The sequence below is a fragment of the Aedes aegypti genome, chromosome 3 (assembly GCF_002204515.2).
Source record: "Aedes aegypti strain LVP_AGWG chromosome 3, AaegL5.0 Primary Assembly, whole genome shotgun sequence".
In the NCBI taxonomy this organism is placed as follows: Eukaryota; Metazoa; Arthropoda; class Insecta; order Diptera; family Culicidae; genus Aedes; species Aedes aegypti.
This window is the reverse complement of record NC_035109.1, coordinates 194,059,139-194,079,270: the sequence shown is the minus strand read 5'-3', so window position 1 is coordinate 194,079,270 and position 20,132 is coordinate 194,059,139. Positions and strand designations below refer to the sequence as shown.

Below are 20,132 nucleotides of genomic sequence, written 5' to 3'. Positions count from 1 at the left end.
ACTTGCGTATTTCATTCGACGAGATTGAGATTCATAAGACAAGTGTATTTTTTTCATAATAATCAATTGTCAATGTCATAAGAACGCTTATGAACCCCATTGCTCATCATTGTGAAGAACCACGTGAGGCAAATTTTCTCGGTACAGCCATTTCACAATCATAAATTAAATATGGCTTCCGAAATGGACGTGTTTGCTGATTTGTCGCTGGCTGACTCCGTTTCAAATGCATCAAAGGGTAAATATTTTCTATTTATCATCAATTCCGCTGTAACTAACACTTTCTTTCGATCAGATTTAGGAATTGGATTCAAAGAATAAGATTTTTGATTGAAAATTCAAAGCGATTTGCATGACGCGTAAGAAATCACAAACCCCCCTCATCCATTAATCCGCCCTAACGTAAACCTGCACCAATTCAAGCATTCTTCACAACTTTTCTCAATAATGTTTCGCTGCTATAATATACTTCTTCGCGTTCAAAATAGGTTAGCCAACTAGATTTCTAATTTTCATCCATATTGCCGTATCGCAAATCGATTCTAATGCTTTACTGTAAGTGCTTTAATCGAATTGCGACATGACAAAATGGATGAAAATTTGATTTTACTAAGTTGGTTAACCTATTTTTCAACGGGGATTAGTATTATTCATTCATTGAAATTTATAATCTAAAGCTCAAATTACACAAGACAGTCTTATGGAACCAAGAATGGATCAGAACGTATTTCATAAGACTATCTATGGATTTTGTTATCAAGTCAATGCTGGTTCATAAGATCATCTTACGAAATTCCTTCGAGGTGTATTATGGAAACAACATCTGCCGAAAACCATACGATGGTCTTATGAATTTCAAAGATTTTTCTTGTGTCGTAATTCCATAAGCAAATCTTATGACAGTCTTACGTTTGCTTTCCTCAGTGTACAGTCGACCCATCGCGGAACCAGTTTCTTAACGTTGTTGCACTCGTTATCTCGTACTCCTAAACATCGACAAACCATGCGTTGAACATCTTCTTCCGAAACAGTTGCATCGATATTAGTAAGCAGCAAATTGAAATTCTCATCTCGACCAGTTGATTCCGATGGCCGACCTGGTGCAAATGACGTTTCACGGCTTAGATCCGATCCTTTAGCTGTGTCATCAAATACCATCGACGAAGTTGGAGTCGAGTGTCGAACCACAGAATCCGCATGTACAGCAAGCATCGTGAGGATGGTTTCAACTTTGGACTTCAGCTCTTCTACGTCACGTTCGAGTACGCATTTCGGCTCTGAATCGTGTACTGATGCGATTGATACCGATTCCGTTGCACACCGTTCTTTCCTCCATCGAACGAATTCAGCTAGACATTCGTCATACAGCCAAAAACTATTCCTGTATGGCGGTGATACAGCAGCAAGTTGAACTGTATTCAGCCCAACACAAGTGTTGTGTTTTTTGTATGAAACGCTAGTCAAGGAAATTGACTTTCGATCTATAGTGAAAAACTTCCCAAAATCTTCAGTATTCCACTGTTATAATCGAAAGAGAACAAGAGAGGAGAGAATCTCTCATTTGTACATAGGTCATGTTTAGTTATTGCATCTATTTTTAATTTGAAACAGGCATGTTCACTGCGAAGTGCACCATATACTATCTTCCCCTTACCAAATGTCAAAACGCTGAATATAAATATTTACATCAGTGCACCGTCCGGGCGGGTACCGGCTGTCACGTTCAATCAGTACTGAAACGAAAATGAGTTGGATAACGAGATCAGTGCGATTGGTGCTCAATCAGCCGGTCCTTATCTCCGGCAGGATATCGATATTATCAGTGAACCGGACATTTCTGGGCGTACGTTACGCAAGTGCCTCCCAGAATGGCCCATCCAAAGCATTGTTGCAGAAACAGCAAACGATCGTCAATGTTGGGAAGAGGTTGCAGAAAATTTCGTCATCCGTTATCAACCTGCACGATAACATCCAGCTGAAGAAGCGTCCGCGACGACGTCGGGAAGAGGAAATCAGCAAATTGGCCAAGGGCTATCTAACTGTGACCGCCTTTGCCACTGCTGAAGAGTATGACCTGGAACGGCTTCTCGGCGCCTTGAAGGATCAAAACCTGTACGAACCGAAGCAGTTTTTGTCCAGTGAAGATAACGACATTGATCCGGATGTTCTGCACGTTACGGCCAAGTACAAAGTGGGAGACGAATCACGGGATGTGTACTTTTTCCGCGAAGGCACGGTGGTCTTGTGGAACTGTACAGACTTGGAGAATAACAACATCCTGAGGTTTTTGAAGCAATTCGAAGAGGTAAGCTGATGGCGTGTTTTACAGATTAGGGTTCTTAGGAACTTTAGCGACCACTTGCATTAAACAGACCAAATAGGAATCAAAGATAAACCAAAATGGTGACATTACTGCAAGTATTACAGTCTATATTTTTCATGATTTTCTCTACGAATTGCAGGGCTACTTGGGCACTTCCATGATTAACTTTGGCATGGTTTTTTTTTTCTCAGGCAAATTTTCTGAAACTTTGCAGTAAGAAGCATTTCAATATGACGCATATTATAACCAAATATGTACTTAGTAGCTTTCAAAAAACCTGTTCACGATCCCAGTAAAACTCCCTAGGTTTGATGTTGTGCGATGGAATTGAATAGTTCTGGCCGGATTTGCCTGTTTGGCCTCTTTTAAATTCCAGTTCAATATCCGTTTTCAAGCTTGAAGTCTCATAAGTTCCTATTTTAAGCCACTCAGTCGACACCCCTTTGTATGAAATTATATGAATAATATTGCAGGGTTCTTACGACGAATCTACTGTACTTGAGGAGAGTGAAGCCATGTTATACAACGCGATTGATGGACCTGCCCGGTTGAAAAACAACAGCTTCTACGTTTCTACCAACGATGATACTGATTTGGAAAAATACACTTTCTCAAATGCGATGTCCCTTTCGGTGAAACTCGGAATTTGGGAAGCCTCCCTGGAGCGGTACATTGAATCGATGGCCTACGTGACGGAGGATTTGAAGAAAGGAAATAAAATAACGATTTCCCGTCCGGAGATGCTTCGAAAAACCGGAGAACTTTTCGCTTTGCGCCATCTGATCAATCTGAGCTCGGATCTCTTGGATGTACCGGATTTCTACTGGGATCGTGAACAGCTGGAAACTCTTTATCAGCAGACATGTTCGTACTTCAGCATAAACCGTCGGACGCGGGTCATGAACGAAAAGTTGAACCATTGCGTAGAACTGGCAGACCTGATAAGTTCAAACCTAAACGACAAACATCACGTCCGACTGGAATGGATGATCATTATTCTGATTATGGTTGAGGTAGGATTTGAGATTCTGCATTACGTGGATAAGTTCACGTAATTTTGTTGAATAAATACAATCAATATTAGTTCACACTGTCATCCGCATTGAATGAAAGAACATCCAAATTTGATCCAATCGTGTAAATTTATATTATAACATATGCAAAATTTGAATTTCAGAATGGAAGTGATTATACATTATTTCCTACCAAAGTTCTTTGAGAATGGTACTGTGCTTAATCATATACATTATATTATCATAAAACTCGGGGAAACATATCCAACGAATATGTTCTATTGGTTAATCTCGATCTCCACATCAGACCACATGATGTCGCTCTCCGATTCCAGATCATTTTGACCGCTCTGCGGAATTTCGATCATTTCCAAGGGGTTGTCCTGCACGTCACTGCCTTCCTCTGCCATCGATGATTCCAGATATGACGAGCCTCCTACGCCGCTTGTACCACCGGCACTTTGTCCCATTGCCAACAGGCCTGCCATAGCGCAACGGTTTGTGGGGTCAAGGCTAGTAAAGATAGAAACAAAATGTAAAACATGATCCAATAAAACCATCACGAAATTCATCACTTACTTCAAGGCCATCGTATAGTGCTCCAACGCTCCGGAATGGTCCTTATCGTTGCTCAAGAGATCTCCTAGCATCGCGTGTAGCTTGCAGTTTTGCGTCATCGAGGCGTGCTTTTTCAGCAGTTTGATGCAACTCGAGGCGTCGTTATCCTGACGGTAGAGATCGGCCAGCATGTATACCGCAGGCAGATAGTTTTCATTCATTTCGAGCGCTTTCATGAATAATGTCTTAGCTTTTGCCTTCGTGCTGTCGTCCTTCAGATATGTTCGACCCAAAAGCTGAAAAAAATGTTTAACATTATACATTCAGAAAAAAACAAAATTCTATATATTTTTTTATTAATTTCATTTAAGACAAATTTTTCCTCTAAAACCTTTATTAAAAATAACTATGAAGGCGTTTTATACTGTTGTTTATAATGTTGCTTAAAGTATATGCAATCAGCGGCAAAATGAAGTGTATTTGAAAAAACGTTCCTGTTGGTTTTGTTTAGCTTGGACTTAATTCTTCAGTTTTTAATATGTTGCATAGAAATCATGTATAAGACTAAAAAAAAATGTGATAATGACTTAGTAGAGCTGAGAGCTTTTTTTGCCTATGTTGCCATTTTCGTATTCGTATGTCGTGTGGCAGGTACGATGATACTCTATATGCTCAGGAAAGTCTAGCAAACTTCCATTACGAAAGGATCCTGGACCGACCGGAAATCGAACCCAGACACCTTCAGCATGGCTTTACTTTATTTGTTTTATTAGCGTGAGTGTGCTTATTCTGCGCAAGAGTGTGCTTATTCTGCGCGGCGTGTGAGGTGAGACGAGTCGAATGAGGTGACCATTGTCGACTCGCTCCCATTTGATTAACATTAGTCGTCTCACGTCACTCGAGGTGAGAGCGACTCGTCTCGACTCACACACATTCCTTTTTGCCTGCTGCTGCGTTCGTTTTCATTTCGAATTTTCAAGTGCACAAGACTGGAGAATCTGACAACAGTTTGCTTTGAAAATCAAAAAGCACAAATCAAGAGAACCAGACAACATTTTGTGTTGAAAATTCAACTCACTGGTCATTCGCTGGTGGTGACCAATCGCTAAAATTTTCAGCCGAACGGCTATCAGGTTCTCTAGATTTGTGTTCTTAAAAATTCGAGGTTTAGCTTCATTTCATTTTCAAGTGAATCTGGATTGATTCACTTCATATTTAAATGATTGATTTTCAAGTGAATCATATCCAAGTGATTCATATCTGATTCACTTCATATCCAACTGTTTCAGGTTTGATTCAATGATTTCAAGGGATTCAATTCTAATTCTCTTCATATTCTAATGATTCAGGACTGATTCACTTCATATTCAAGTGAACTATAATTGATTCACTTCATATTCCAGTGATTCGTGATAGATTCACTGCATATTCAAGTGATTCAAGTCTGATTAACTTGATATTCAAGTGATGCATATCTGAATTACTTTATATTCACCTGTTTCTAGTATGAAAAAATTGATATTCAAGTAGTTCAGGTTCGATTCACCTAGAATTTAGGTCATTTAGTATTGTTTCATCGCATTTTCCAGTTGCTCAGGTATGGCTGATTCACTTCATTTCCATTTCCCATTCACTTTATATTCAACTGTTTCAGGTACGATTGACTTCCTTTTTCTTGAGAGTAAGGGCTGATTTACATATTTAAAGACATCATTACTGATTCACTTCATCTTTAAGTGATTTAGGTCTGATTCAGTCATTTACAAGTGATTCATGTCTGATTTATTTCATATTCATGTGTTTAAAGTTTGAATTAATTTATTTTTTAGTTACTTGGGTCTGGTTTGCTTCATATTCATGGAATTCAGGATTAACTTCATTTTCATGTGATTTAGGTTTGATTTACTACATGTTCAAGTAAGGTACCGTGGGGCAAGTGGGTAATGGATTTTGCATAGTTGAGATTCTTCAAATTCTAGAGACTTTAAATTAAAACAAATGAGGTTGTGTATATTTTTTAGTTTGACTCCCACCAAATGTAAGCAGTATGCTGAAATTGATTTTTATGTAAAATTGAAGAAAAAAGTACAGAAAAAGTTTTTGAAAAACGTCTCCTTTCTTTTGTGAAAAGTTTGTCGTTTTGAACAATAAATTCAAAAACTAACAGTTATATTCACGATTTCTATTACCTTTAACATTTGTCCAGGCGTCCCCATGAACAATAACATAAGCAAGCGGTAAACAAAGAAAATTTTATTCTTGTTACTTGAATTTTCTTATGTTCAGTTATGTTTGTTGAAATGGTTCGACAACATTATAACTGCAACATTTCCAATATTAGTTCTTACATCATGGGACAGCAATTGCATTTCTGCTCTGTAGAATTTACACCGCTCGTTAATGAAAATTTGATATATGACGTCGGATAACACATCGGGAGAAATCAAACGGAATCCTTCAATAAAGTGTTTAGAAACATTTTATGTGGATAGACCTAAACCCCATTTTTTATGTTTTGAACTAGCTTTACATAGACATTCCACGAGATTTCCGTGTGTTCTCTTATATTGGAACTTTTCAATCAACGTCTTCCTTTTAATCGGCGGTCCGAAGTAAACATATTAATATCATCATTTTTAGCAACCTCTTTTTAGAGAAGGCCATGATAATAGCTTTTAACGCTTTGAGTATAGTGTTTCTTAAATTATCAGCACGTTCTGTTGTTTTATGATAATTGCGAAATAAATATACAATAGCTACCTAAGGACAAAACACAAATTCAATCTCTAATGAGAAATTTTTCACTTGCCCCACGTGATTAGAATTAGATTCCGCAACTTTTTTCCGCTGAAAATATTAAGGTGATTATAGAACGAAGCCACACTTCAAATTTTCAAGAGCACAAGACTTGAGAACCAAACAACGCTCCGTGTTGAAAATTTATACCATAGATCACCAACAGGAATCAAGCAAATTGATTGGTTTTCAATGCGAACTGTTGTCAGAATCTCCAGTCTTGTGCACTTGAAAATTCAAAGTTTGGCTTCGTTCTATAATCACCTTAAAATAAGATTGTACGCCGCCAACTTGTTACGGAGTGATAATAGACATGTTAACAATTTTTCACTCTATTATGCAATAATGGCTCAAAAAATCATAAATCTCATATCTATCGTAATGTTCTCAATGGTCTCAAAGGTTTACGCATGAGTTTTTTTTTTTTTAAGTCACTGACACGTTAATGCTTCCAGTGGGCATTTTGCCCTTTGAAGGAAGCACCACACTAGACAACGGACTAGCATGCAACGCCCAGTGGCACAGTCAGAAAACAGCGGGAATCGAACCCACACTCCTTAGCACGACGCGGCTAAATGCTTGGTGACACTAACCGCACGGCTAGTAAAATATAACAATTATTTTCATTTACCCCATTTACCCACTTGCCCCGCGGTACCTTAATCAAGTTATGTTTTAATATTTGTTCAAGTGACTAAGGTCTGATGCCTTTAATTTTCAAATTATTTAGATTGAAATCTCTTCATAATCGAGACTGACGGAATATATTCAAATGGTTCAGGTCTGTCATATTTAAGTGGATCAAGTCAGATTAACTTCACATACAAGTGACTCAAATCTGATTCACTTTATATTCAAATGATTCAGGACAGATTCACTTCATATTCAAGCGATTCGAGATTGATTCACTTCATAGTCAAGTGATTCATGTTAGATTCAATACATATCCAAGTGATTTGTGTCGGATTCATTGCGTATTCAAGTGCATAAGGTCTGATTCGCTTTATAGGTCTGAATTACTTCATATTCACGTGTAACAGTTCTGAATTATATTTCATTTTTTAACTGCATTTCCAGTGATGCATGTCTTCCAAGCAGTTTAGGACTGATTCACTTCATGTTCAATTAATTTAAAACTGATTCACTTCACTTTCAAGATATTCTGGATTGGTGCACTTAACTTTTAACAAATCATATCAGATTCATCTCATATTCAACATATTTAAGTGATTCAGGTATGACATCATATTCAAGAGTTTTAGGTCTTCATATTCCAGTGATTCAGTCCTGATTTACTTCATTTGCTAATGATTCGGGTTTGAGTCATTGGATATTGAAGACTTCAATTTTCTATCTTATCTGCATCAAAAAAAAAACGCGCCTGAAATTCTAAATGTTATTGTTGTGGCACCAACCGGAAATTTTTCGAATTTAAAAGTCTGCTTTCTGAATGTCTTTGACACTCTGAACAACTTTGCCGAAGACTCGATCTTTCTATCTCATCTGGATATTGAGATAGATACTTCTTTTATAAGCTTACTAATACAATTTTGACGCTAAATTGCGCAACACACTGTCTGTCTTCCGAATATCCTTGACAACTTTGCCGAAAACTCGATCTTTCTTTTTCTTGTGGATCACAAGAGAGAACTAGTTTAGCACGCTGAATTTTACATGCTCACTAGTACCACCTATCGGCAAAATTTCGAAACAAACGGTTTGCTTTTCGGACGTTCTTGATCCTTTGAACAACTTTGCTGAAGACCGGTTCTTTACAAATCATAAGGCCCTCGAGATATAGCAATGTAAATCTACCTATTTTGAGGTGGTGCTGAACTTTTTGGGGGTTGATTCAATATTCAACTGGGTGTTGCAATACTTATTTTAATGAGTCCGTATTTATGACGGGTAGAGTATATAACATGATTACCAACTTAAAACGGTAAACTTGATTGCTCACCAGCTAAATTTGTTTTTTTGCTATCACTAGACATCATATATCCATCGATTGTAGTCGTTTTACTGGATGAAAACGTAAATTTCGTAACGAGTGCCCTTTAGCAAATTGCTAAGAAGGTGACATACCTTTATGTGGTGAAAGATTTTCAAATTTTCGAAGTGTATTGCTAAAATGTCCTATCAAGGTCTAGTTATCATCAAACACAAATAGTTTTATCATTCCTGTGAATTTTAGCAGTTCTGTTCCAATTGAACAATTAGGAAAAATCTCTTTTTGTTCTCACTTTTGCCATAATTGGTACTTCTACCCTATGTATCAATTTAGGCGAACACAAAAAACCATTACATACCACTAGCAGCCGAGGGGTTTCGCCTATTGTTTTCAACGCCTTCAAAGCTTGGGCCTGCGCCTCGCGCAAACGATTCATGTTCAGATAGGTATCGACAAGGACCTTGTGCACCTCGTACCGATACGGAGCAAACTGCTGGGCGAACCGAAGATGGGCAATCGCTTCCTGGTACTTCTTCAGTTGCAGAAGGATTTCCGCTTTTAGAATGAGTGCCTCGGCATTCTTAGGGTTCAGGAAGCAAGCTTTCTGCACGAAATAAACCGCCTTGTCGTACTTAGCCGTGGAGTAGAGATACTGAGCCATCACGAACCACATTTCAGACGAGTATTCCATTGGGAACGTAGAGGTTGGTGCAATCATCTTTTCCAGCTCGTTCAGTTTCTTCTTCTTGGCCATGAGGATTGCCAGAATTTGAATTCCGTTCTTCATGTAGGGATAGAGATTGTGGGCTCGCTTCAAATACGTGTAAGCATTCTCATATTCGCCATTATGGTAATAGCATTCACCCACCAAAACCAACAGCTGGTGATAGTTGGACAAAGATGTGTTCATTTCTATGGAACGGAAGGTCTGAATAGCCTCCGAGTACTTCCTTCCCTGCATGTGGGCGTGGGCTTTTATCCAATTACTAAGCCAATCATTGCACTGCGGAGCCAAAGTTGCATTAAGAACCAATGTATTCACTTCGATTCCGTTTGTTCCTAGCGATAACAATCCTTCGATGGCTTCAAAGGCCAAGGGACAATCTTTCAACACCTCTTTATAAGTACCGATGGCACTTCTTTCGTGACCATGATTGTGACACAAACGGCTCAATAGCATATTCACTTTCGGAGTTCGCTGCTTTATAGAAAGCGATTGCAGAACCACAATAGCATCGCGGAAACGCTTTATCTCTATCAAACATCTAGCCGTTTTGTACTTGATCTCCACTTCAGAGAAGATATCTGGCGGGCTATCGTTCGACTTGCTGCTGGGGGATTTAGTTTTCGGTAGAATTCTTTTGGCTTGCAATGCTTGCCGAAAGATTCCTTCCGCTTCTCGGTACTGGTGCTCGTGGAATAGAGATTCTGCATAATACACCAGTGTAGAAAAATGCTGCTGCGGCGTCAAAATCGATCTATTATTTTCAAATACAGCCAGTATCAAGTTGGACTAAAATCGTAAAATTAAATGTTAAAATTGAAACTGAAAAAGTTTCCAAGAACTTACCAGTGTTCTAGCATTAGAGTACAGTTCGTATTCGAAAAGACTTTTCAAATGTTCGAATAAAGTTCCCATGTTTCAAAAGCACTCTATTTCACTTTGACCTTTCAAATTATTCCAATAGAAAGTATATTTAGGCAATATTACTTTTATTATGAGGAAATTGATGCAAATACGGAGGCAAAATTGGCTTCCACTTCCAAAACCAAAACACAGTCGGGAAACAACAAACGCCCAATTTGTCAAATTTTGAAGTTTCTCGTTCACACGCTAAATATATTCAACGACAAAACCTGTAAAACTTGGGCGTGAGTTAAAAATAAGACAACCCGATAAAAAATGTTCGAATCAACCAATCGAATGATTGTGGTTATATTTAAATTGCATCTAACATCTAAGAAAAAACTTACTTCATATTTCTAAGAAATAATGTATTTTCGAAAAAATATTTGGTAGACATCATTTTGCACAACTATACATATCCAAATATTGTAATACAAATATTTTCTGATTTAATCAGTGATTTTTCGTGTATGGGTTCATTCACAAATTTCATAACGCTAAAAACGATAATTTTTGACACCCACCCACCCCCTCATAACGCTTTTTGTATGAATATTTCACGAATTTTGTATGACCTGTAACATTTCGAGGACACCCACCCACCCCCTTCAGCGTTATGAAATTTGTGAACAAGCCCTACACACTCAGAAACACGGGTAGTCACAGAATAACTAAAAGCTCCCAGTCAGTCGAAATGACAGTTAGTGTAGAAATTCACAGCAGGATTTCTGTAATTCTGTGACTATTTTTATTGCTAAGTGTAGACACTATCCGAGCAAATGTTAACTCATCGAAAACTAATTTAGGAGTTGTGATATTGCGAATCTTTACTTTAATCCGCAGACTGTCCAACAAGTTGCGCGCCGGTGGCCCATGCGCCGAGTTGTGCGCCAGCCAGAAAGTAAATAAAGAAATGTCAAAATGTCTCGCCGAGGAAGTGAATCACTTCTAGGGCTTCAGTCCTAAACTGGACAGCGATCATAATTGTTTAATCGATAAAAAAACACATGGAATAAAAATGTTCGTACCTGTGAAGCTCAGAATCAACATCAAGCGGGAGCCCCACGAAAAACCTTTCATTCCATTCTGACGTTACTATAGGAGTGAGGCGTCAAAGTTTTGCCATGCCTACTAGATCGTTTGCTACATTCTCGGATATCTTTCAACAGGCTTTTGATTGTCAGCCATCATAACAGGATTGGAAGACAAGATCTATGACAATGTTCATTCAGTACCACACATCCTCCCTCTTCTCAGGAAAAAAAAGTTTTAAGTGATGAGTTTTCACATCGTTTTCGTCATCACGAAAGCTTTTAGGAATTCAGGATACATCTTTTACATCGCTAAGAACTGCCCCGATGTATGCTGTCTCATATCTCAACTGTTCACTTGTACATGCGACTTGGAAACATTTTTTCCCTGTAGGATACGGTGTTGAACTTATTGATCGGTTGAATGTCGTTCCATTCATTAGAAACGGCAAGCTAATTCTATGCAATGACATCTCTAAGACGAACTAATTTTTGACAAAATATTGCTATTAATAAACTGACATATACATGTTGAACAGAGTAGCATCAGCGTTTGACTCTCATCTTGTTGTACATTCAAACCACCTTACTTTCACAGAAATACTCACTCGAAGACTTGTTTGGCTGTTGTTACTTGTTTTGATATAACATACCTTGATCTACTAAGTTACTAGACATCATTGGGCTTACATGTATTATTCTATAGATACATTTTCGACCGCCAGTCGCGCATGCATGTGAGCATCACTTTTATTAGGAACCAATTTGTGACCATTAGTCGCGATAGCAAGTATACACCACCATTGCTTAGAGCAAATATACGACCACTAGTCGAGCTTAAAACATCAATAATACTTGATAGGAAGAAGTATACGACCACCAGTCGAGTTAACAACATTAATAGCAGTTACTAAGAACAAGTATGCGACCACCAGTCGCGGTAGCAAGTGTACACCACCATTGCTTAGAACAAATATACGACCACCAATCGAGCTTACAACATCAATAATACTTGCTAAGAACAAGTATACGACCACCAGTCGAGTTAACAACATTAATAGCAGTTACTAAGAACAAGTATGCGACCACCAGTCGAGGTAGCAAGTGTACACCACCATTGCTTAGAATAAATATACGACCACTAGTCGAGCTTAAAACATCAATAATACTTGATAGGAAGAAGTATACGACCACCAGTCGAGTTAACAACATTAATAGCAGTTACTAAGAACAAGTATGCGACTACCAGTCGCGGTAGCAAGTGTACACCACCATTGCTTAGAACAAATATACGACCACTAGTCAAGCTTAAAACATCAATAATACTTGATAGGAAAAAGTATACGACCACCAGTCGAGTTAACAACATTAATAGCAGTTACTAAGAACAGGTATGCGACCACCAGTCGCGGTAGCAAGTGTACACCACCATTGCTTAGAACAAATATACGACCACTAGTCGAGCTAACAACATCAATTATAATAATTGCTAGGAACAAGTATACGACCACCAGTCGCGGTAGCAAGTACACACCACTATTGCTAGGAACAAGTATGCGACCACCAGTCGAGTTAACAACATCAATAGCAGTTACTAAGAACAAGTATACGACCACCAGTCGAGTTAAAAACATTAATAGCAGTTACTAAGAACAAGCATGCGACCACCAGTCGCGGTAGCAAGTGTACACCACAATTGCTTAGAACAAATATACGACCACCAGTCGAGCTTACAACATCAATAATACTTGCTAATAACAAGTATACGACCACCAGTCGAGTTAACAACATCACTAGCAGTTATTAAGAACAAATACGCGACCACCAGTCGCGGTAGCAAGTGTACACCACAATGGAACAAGTATGCGACCACCAGTCGAGTTAACAACATCAATAGCACTTCATAGAAACAACCATGCGACCACCAGTCGCGGAGGCAAGTGTACACCACCATTGCTTAGAACAAATATGCGACCACCAGTCGCGCTAGCAATATCAATAACATTGATTGATAGAAACAAGTTTGCGACCAACAGTCGCGTTAAGGACATATTTTGCAACCATTTGTCGCGTTAGACATTACTTTTATATTGCAACCACCAGTCGCTTTTAGGGACATTTTTTTTTATTGCAAACTCCAATAGCGGCAAGAATATTTGTTTTTATTGCAACCACCTGTCACGTTAGGGACATTTTTTTTTTGCATTGCAAACACCACCCAAGTAACCACAAGCATTATAACATTGCATGTATTCTACTGCATATCAACAACATTGATGCAACATTGCTTTTGTTCAACAAATTTCAAGAGCTGTCAAGCAATAAAGCATTATCGCTACATTACAATTGTATCAATGCACTAATATCACTTTATCAATTGTACTGCTGCACTAATGTTACTTTATAAATTGCTTCATTGCTTTATCGTCGTTTTTGCATTAGTTCAACTGTATAAGTGCCCTTTTCCACTTTTAAACTACTTTAATGGTAGGCTTACGGCAATGCAGCTGCATTATATATGCAATGATATAATGCTCCATGGTTACTTGGGCAGTTGTGTTAAGGACATTTTTTCCATTGCAACTACCAGTCGCGTTAAGGTAATTTTTTTTTGCATTCATACATGTTTTTTAACATGGCATTTATTTAGAACTAATAATGAATTGAGCAGATTTGAATAGTTTGGATCTCACCGATTATCGACACAAAATTCACAAAAAATTACCGATTCAGTATGCTTCACACTTAACTTGTAAACATTACTGGATACACAATGTACTGAAGCAAATAGGAAAGTAAACAATCAGTGCATTGGGCAAATTTGACCAAAATATCGATAATACTGAATCGATTAATTGGAACGAAAAATCGCCCATGGCTAGGAAAATTTGCACACACTAACATCCATTTTTCACTCTATCTTACTTGATTAAAACTATTTTATTTTCATTTGAAAGCAGGAGAGATAAAATATAGAAATGTGCGTATTATCACAGAAGAAACGATAAAATGATCACACACAAACAAAGCGAAATTTTATTATTGTTTATATAGAAATTTGCAGAGTTGATAAATGTTACGGGCGTTTTTTTTTTGTACGATTGATATAACTAAATGATAAGTTATACAAATTGATTAACATTCAAGAAAACCACTAATAGAACTTCACTTCTCTTTTGCATTATTATACAAATTATACATATTATTATACATTTTGCACGGATATGTTCAACTGACTTCTGCAAAAAAATAGTTCAGTTCCTAACGTTATTCTTCTTCCGTTCAACTTATGCAGAAAATAGGTCCTTGATAAAAGCACAATGCGCACTTCATAACTTAGATGAATCAGCTCGATATAACATATTCTTTGAATCGGATAAAACAGATGAAACACTTTCTCCATTTATTTTACATTCAAATATTTTCATCGAAGTAATCTGTTTGAATTCAAAAGCAAAACAAAATATTCACTTCAAAGCCTGCATCGCGCAACTCAAATAGTTGAGGTGATGCTGGTGTTCAATAAGAACAACAACAAGCACAGAGATAAACATTGCTGCTTCAACGAGTAGTGAAGCGGCTAATACATATTCATGTCATATTTCCTCTTTAATCAGTTTTCTCTTGTTCATAGAAAAATACCACATTGCTGTTTACTTACAGATATATGCCTTTTTTATCAGATTCAAACTTCACTCCACAATCACTCTAAACACATATTTTCACACGCGGTTTAAGAAGCACTCGACACAACACACATTTTCTAGTGGACACTCCCGCTTGTTAACGAATCCAGGCACTCCAGGAACACGAAATATTATTTAAAATTCTGGCAGGATCGCCAAATGTGAAGCTCAGAATCGAACCATTGGCTTCCTTCCAATGGTTTTCTTTACCATCTGAATGATTTTATTTTGTTGGAATCAGGATTCGAACCCACAACTAGGATGATGGTGTGCTGGATGCCTGGCGCGTTGGTGTCCTGTGCTAAAGCTGCTGATGTAATAAGGTAGGATAAAAGTTCCTTATAAACGAAGCCACTGTGTGTGTTAACATTACTATTCGCCCAGTTATTACGAATAGAAAGAATTCTCGAAAACTTATTCTAACAGATTCAAGTCAAAAAAGTATACAAACTTACTTTATCGATTCTACGTGTTTCGCAGACGAAATTCTACACGTTGCGCTCTGAACCAACTCGATTTTTCACTTTTAAAACGTTTAATTTCCGGATTTACAAAACGACGAAAGTAAGATTCTCAACTTTCGCAACCTAACCACTACTTTCGCCGCCCCGCTGTATGGAGAGACAAAGTGACTTAACCACGAATCAAAACAAAACACTACTTGAGCCGATTTTACACTGGTAGATAAACGTCGAAAGTAACTAAATAAATCGGCTTATCATTTTGTAATATTTTTTTTTGTGGGAAATAACAGGAACTCCCTAGTTTTTGAAGGCGAGCTTAATGTATGCAAAATTTAAGCGATGTACACGGCGAAAAAAATTTAAAAAGTTGATTAATTTTAAAACAGTTTTAAAAGACAGGTTGTGATTCTTCTGAATTAATTTTCTCAAAACCATATGAAAGTTACTTACGTCGATTTGAAAAAGTAATCGAGAATTCTCTTCGGCGATTGATTTCCTTTCCTCACCAAATGAAACATCAATAGAAATAATTTGATCACCATTCTTTCTCGTAGAGGAAATAACAGAACGTAACCCACAAAACAAAGCCCTAGCGCATTAAACAGATTTCGGGGGGAGAGAAATTGATCGACATTTCCTCTCACTCCTTAGGAATAAAAGAGTCTCATAGATAAAATACAACAATTTTGAATGAATACATATAACCTTAGATCATGAAATGGGGGTTCGAGATGAAAGAAAGTCATTTCAAAACGCAATGAGTAAGTACGAACGTGCTCGATCGTCTTACTTATTTATTACAGATTCGAGTGCGTTTAATGAGGTTATGTAATCTTGTATGACAGCATAACTGTATATTCACTCTAAAGGCTTAGCATAATGGTATATTAAAATAATGCTACAAAGCATTTACAATGTTAATCAAATGCATCATTGCTTGACAGTTATTGAATAAATGCATGATAACATTATTAATGCAAAAAAAGTTGACTTTCGACCAAATTAATGCAATGGTATAATGCTTGTGGTTACTTGGGTGATTTATAGCTATGATTAATCATTACTATCATTTTAGCAAAAATTCCTGCTAAAAAAACGAGTCAAAGGAAACCCGAATAAAAAATACAATACAAAAACAATATAACGTATTGTAACAGTACCATTCAATATACTGGAAATACAATACAGTATATGTAAAATGACAATACAATTACAGTACAATAAATTGTTTTGAACAGTTCGCTGTATGGTATATGAGATTTTTGCAATATAATGTATGGGTGGTTAAGTATCGTAACAATACAAATATAGATATTTTCTCATACAAACATTTTGAAAATACAATACGATATAATGTTCATGTATTGTCTTGATTAGCAATTCGTGTATTGTTGTACAATACAAAAACAATTTAACGAACTGTATCATGGTTGCATTCGTCGTTACAGCTAATGTCAAGTGACTTCTAAAAAACTACTTATTTTTACTTTTTGAATACTTTTCACCCAAGATTTCTTGCTTTCTGAACTTGTTTTGTTTAGTTCTTTCAGCAAAGCTACATAGAAAAAAGCAACAGTTGTTTTACGCGAAAATAGGAATTTGACCAAAATTGTAAGGTATAAAACCAATTAAAAACAATACAATGTTCTGTTACAATATATTATATTTTTTTTGAATTGTATATCCAAACAAGAATAATATTGCTTCGACATTCAATTACAATACGCTGTATTGTATCCAATACGTTATATTGTACATTAATGGTTTATTCCATTCACTGAATGATACGTTTTTATCCGGGAATGAGGCTTTTATTTCACCAAAAGCTATGCAGCCCTTTTCATTTGTGCCCATAGACGCCGGCCGACGCTGATGAGGCCTGTGAGTTGACGCCTTTGTTTACTCTAAAATGTGTTGAGGCCTTCTAGTTGTGGCTTGTTTTTTTTTTCATCATCTTCTGATGTGGCCTTTTGAAAATCATTCAAAATTGATGATGAAATATGAAATTTGAAGTGTAGAAGAGTGTTAAGTGGTGAAGTAAAGTACATGGAGATCCATACAGCAAGCGAAGATTCGTGCGGTCGATTAAATATGTGATTGATTGAACCCTTCGTCATCCATGAACATTATGTATGTGCTACGCGAGTTTGTCGGCGAGAAAAAGTATGGAAATATTGGTTCAATTGAAATAATATTGCAATTGAACGTTATTTTTCATGTAATTGAAACCAAATCGTGTTTTTGTTGATAATTTGTGAAGTACAGACAGGCTGATACAGGTATTATTAGGTAGTATGATACAAAATACATCAGTCTACAGGAACCCGATAATGTTCGCCGTTTAGACAACCACTGTATAAAATAATACAAGGAGCAGTCGCTCCGTAGTATAACCTACATCTACATAGTGAATTTGGAACGTTTTTGCAATCTACATTGCAATTTTGATATTTTTTTAACAGGCCTCAACTCGGTTTCCGTCAGAAATAGAAATGAGGCCTTTTTGAGAAAAGGCCGCATTTGCGATGAGTATCCTGGTTAGCGGAAAATGAGATGGGGCCTTTTAGAAAAATGTTATTTTCTCAACTTTTATGCATATTTTTAAATGACTATTGTATGTTTTAGTAAGAATAGGCTCTTATACACTGAAATCAGCAGAAAACCGATTTGTTTACATTTTGGACTTGAGGCCTTTTCAATGGTTGGTCTTGAACTAATACAAGAAGTAAAGAGAAAGTGATCGAAATGCCAAAAATTCTCGAGAAGCATAGTATTAGAGTGCCTGTAAACAAGAGTGACGTCATGTTCCAGTTTTGACAGGTCTCCTGCTCAATTGGAACGCGGATTTGTATGGAAATGACAGTTCGTCGCTGTTCCAATTTTGACATTGACGCCACTCTTATCTAGATCCACTCTGCATAGTATCACCGTGTCCGTATATACACGGGTTGTTTCAACGCAATTCCGTAGTTGAGCCCAATAACTCAATTTTGGCTAAATTTCCAAGGTCCCCACTAGGTAGTTTGGCTTTAATTCCATTAGAAAAATATACTCAATTTTGGGTTTATTTAACGCAAAATTGGGTTCTTTCGACCCAAACATAAGAAAAGTTGCATTTACCCAAATTTGGATTATTGGGCCAAAATACCCCAACTAACAATTCAGAGCCACAAACAAGCATGCATGTTTAATTATTGTTCAATAATGGTAATGGCAGCTGAATAAAAAAATTGCTCTATAAAGAGCTGAGAAGGTGTTTTTTTTTAACACAAACTTAGATCAATGTTCAACGTTATGCATTAGCATGAACAAAAGTTGAATCGCCACTTATTAAACGTTTCCAAAGATTCTCATTCGACTAGTCAAGATTGTTCTACAAATGAGCTGAACAAGACATGTTTCCCCCAATTAAAAAAGCCAATATTCCACTAAACAAATGTATATGTATAAAAGGATATTCAGAAGACGAACTAACGTTTTACTTGCGTCGCACTTCAGCTATTCCCACGTGTTTAACATAAGCATGAATAAGAGCTAAATAAGTATCTTATAAAATCCTAATTCAGCTTCAGTATATTATAAGAACAGTTGATCCAATAGAGGCCAAAATGACGATTAACAAACACATTGTTCCGCAATATATAAGCCTTGTAAAAGCGATAGCTAAATTTCATAAAATGGACAAAATATCCGAAATTCGTGTTGAGTTCCGAATGCATTTCAAAGCTCATAAATTATGCTTTCTTAAAACTTTTGAAATAGCTGTTCAGAAAATAAACATGGTCAGTCTCCAGAAATGCAGAATTATTGTGAAAAACAAAAATAAACATTTAAGCTAAGTATTCCGAGTAGGAGCAAAGTACTGACAAACAAAGCGTGATATTGACTTGATTGACATAAGAGATAAAATATCTGAAGACAATATCAAAATTTTTCTCCTGGAACTTCTAAACCTATGAAAAATTTGATGTACGCACATCTAATGAATAGCTCGCAGCTATTGGTAAAATCTTGCAGAATCTAAATATGACATGCCAATTTTGTTCTAGTAGTTTATTTTAGATATCATTTCCAGATATTTTATATCATATATCTATCAAGTTAATATCACTTTAAGCTATCCATATTGTATTTTCTATTGCTAAGCTTTTTTCGCCTGCTCGGGATGTTTTTCCGTACAAGAAAAATGGAAATTTCTTTGACAGAATTGATTAAATAAATTTCTATAGCCAGCTACATTTGAAATGACATTTCTTCACAACTGAATAAATACTGCGCTCTAAGAAAAATGATTTACTTGGCCATTTCCGAAAATAAAAATCGCATCAAGATATTCGAATATTTTTCTATTCAGGTGGGTTCTGAGGACTAACCCTTCAAATGATTCAAATATATTCATACAGAGAACTTTTACTTCAATGCATATGTAATAGGTTTATGAAAAATACAAATAAAAAAATAATCAAACTATAATTTATAAAATTATTTATGTTATTGACCGTTCAGTTCCTAACAGGGTTGGGAAAAAATCTGAAATTCATTCTACAGTAGCCAAACAAAGCCAATCGCAGTCAGCGAAGCCAGTGAAACTCACGCCTATCGCTGCTGTAGGCAAAGAGCCTTGAAAATCGCAAAACACCCGTTGCTAAGGGCAACCCAAAATTACTGTAGAAAAATGTTCTA

The 20,132-nt window shown here is 36.8% G+C and overlaps 2 protein-coding genes across 2 annotated transcripts; one reads left to right on the top strand and one right to left on the bottom strand.

Annotated features, from left to right (window-relative positions):
• Positions 1-1,621: 1,621 nt before the first annotated feature.
• Positions 1,622-3,406, top strand: LOC5574437 (required for meiotic nuclear division protein 1 homolog). Its single transcript, XM_001661401.2, has 2 exons — positions 1,622-2,305; positions 2,797-3,406. Exons 1-2 carry the CDS (start codon positions 1,745-1,747, stop codon positions 3,376-3,378), a joined length of 1,143 nt encoding a protein of 380 aa, XP_001661451.2. The 5' UTR covers positions 1,622-1,744; the 3' UTR covers positions 3,379-3,406.
• Positions 3,407-3,446: 40 nt separating this feature from the next.
• Positions 3,447-10,455, bottom strand: LOC5574436 (anaphase-promoting complex subunit 7). The gene is made up of 4 exons (XM_001661400.2): positions 10,212-10,455; positions 9,000-10,154; positions 3,916-4,190; positions 3,447-3,849 (listed from the first exon to the last, which is right to left on the bottom strand). The coding sequence occupies exons 1-4, from the start codon at positions 10,278-10,280 to the stop codon at positions 3,615-3,617; spliced, it is 1,734 nt and encodes a 577-aa protein (XP_001661450.1). The 5' UTR covers positions 10,281-10,455; the 3' UTR covers positions 3,447-3,614.
• Positions 10,456-20,132: the final 9,677 nt, after the last annotated feature.

Coding starts and splice junctions, on each gene's coding strand:
- LOC5574437 (XM_001661401.2), top strand. CDS start 1,745: ATGAGTTGGATAACGAGATCAGTGCGATTGGTGCTCAATCAGCCGGTC. Junction 2,306..2,796: donor TTTTGAAGCAATTCGAAGAG/GTAAGCTGATGG, acceptor ATAATATTGCAG/GGTTCTTACGACGAATCTAC.
- LOC5574436 (XM_001661400.2), bottom strand. CDS start 10,280: ATGGGAACTTTATTCGAACATTTGAAAAGTCTTTTCGAATACGAACTG. Junction 10,155..10,211: donor ACTCTAATGCTAGAACACTG/GTAAGTTCTTGG, acceptor TTACGATTTTAG/TCCAACTTGATACTGGCTGT. Junction 4,191..8,999: donor AAACCCCTCGGCTGCTAGTG/GTATGTAATGGT, acceptor CATTTTTTTCAG/CTTTTGGGTCGAACATATCT.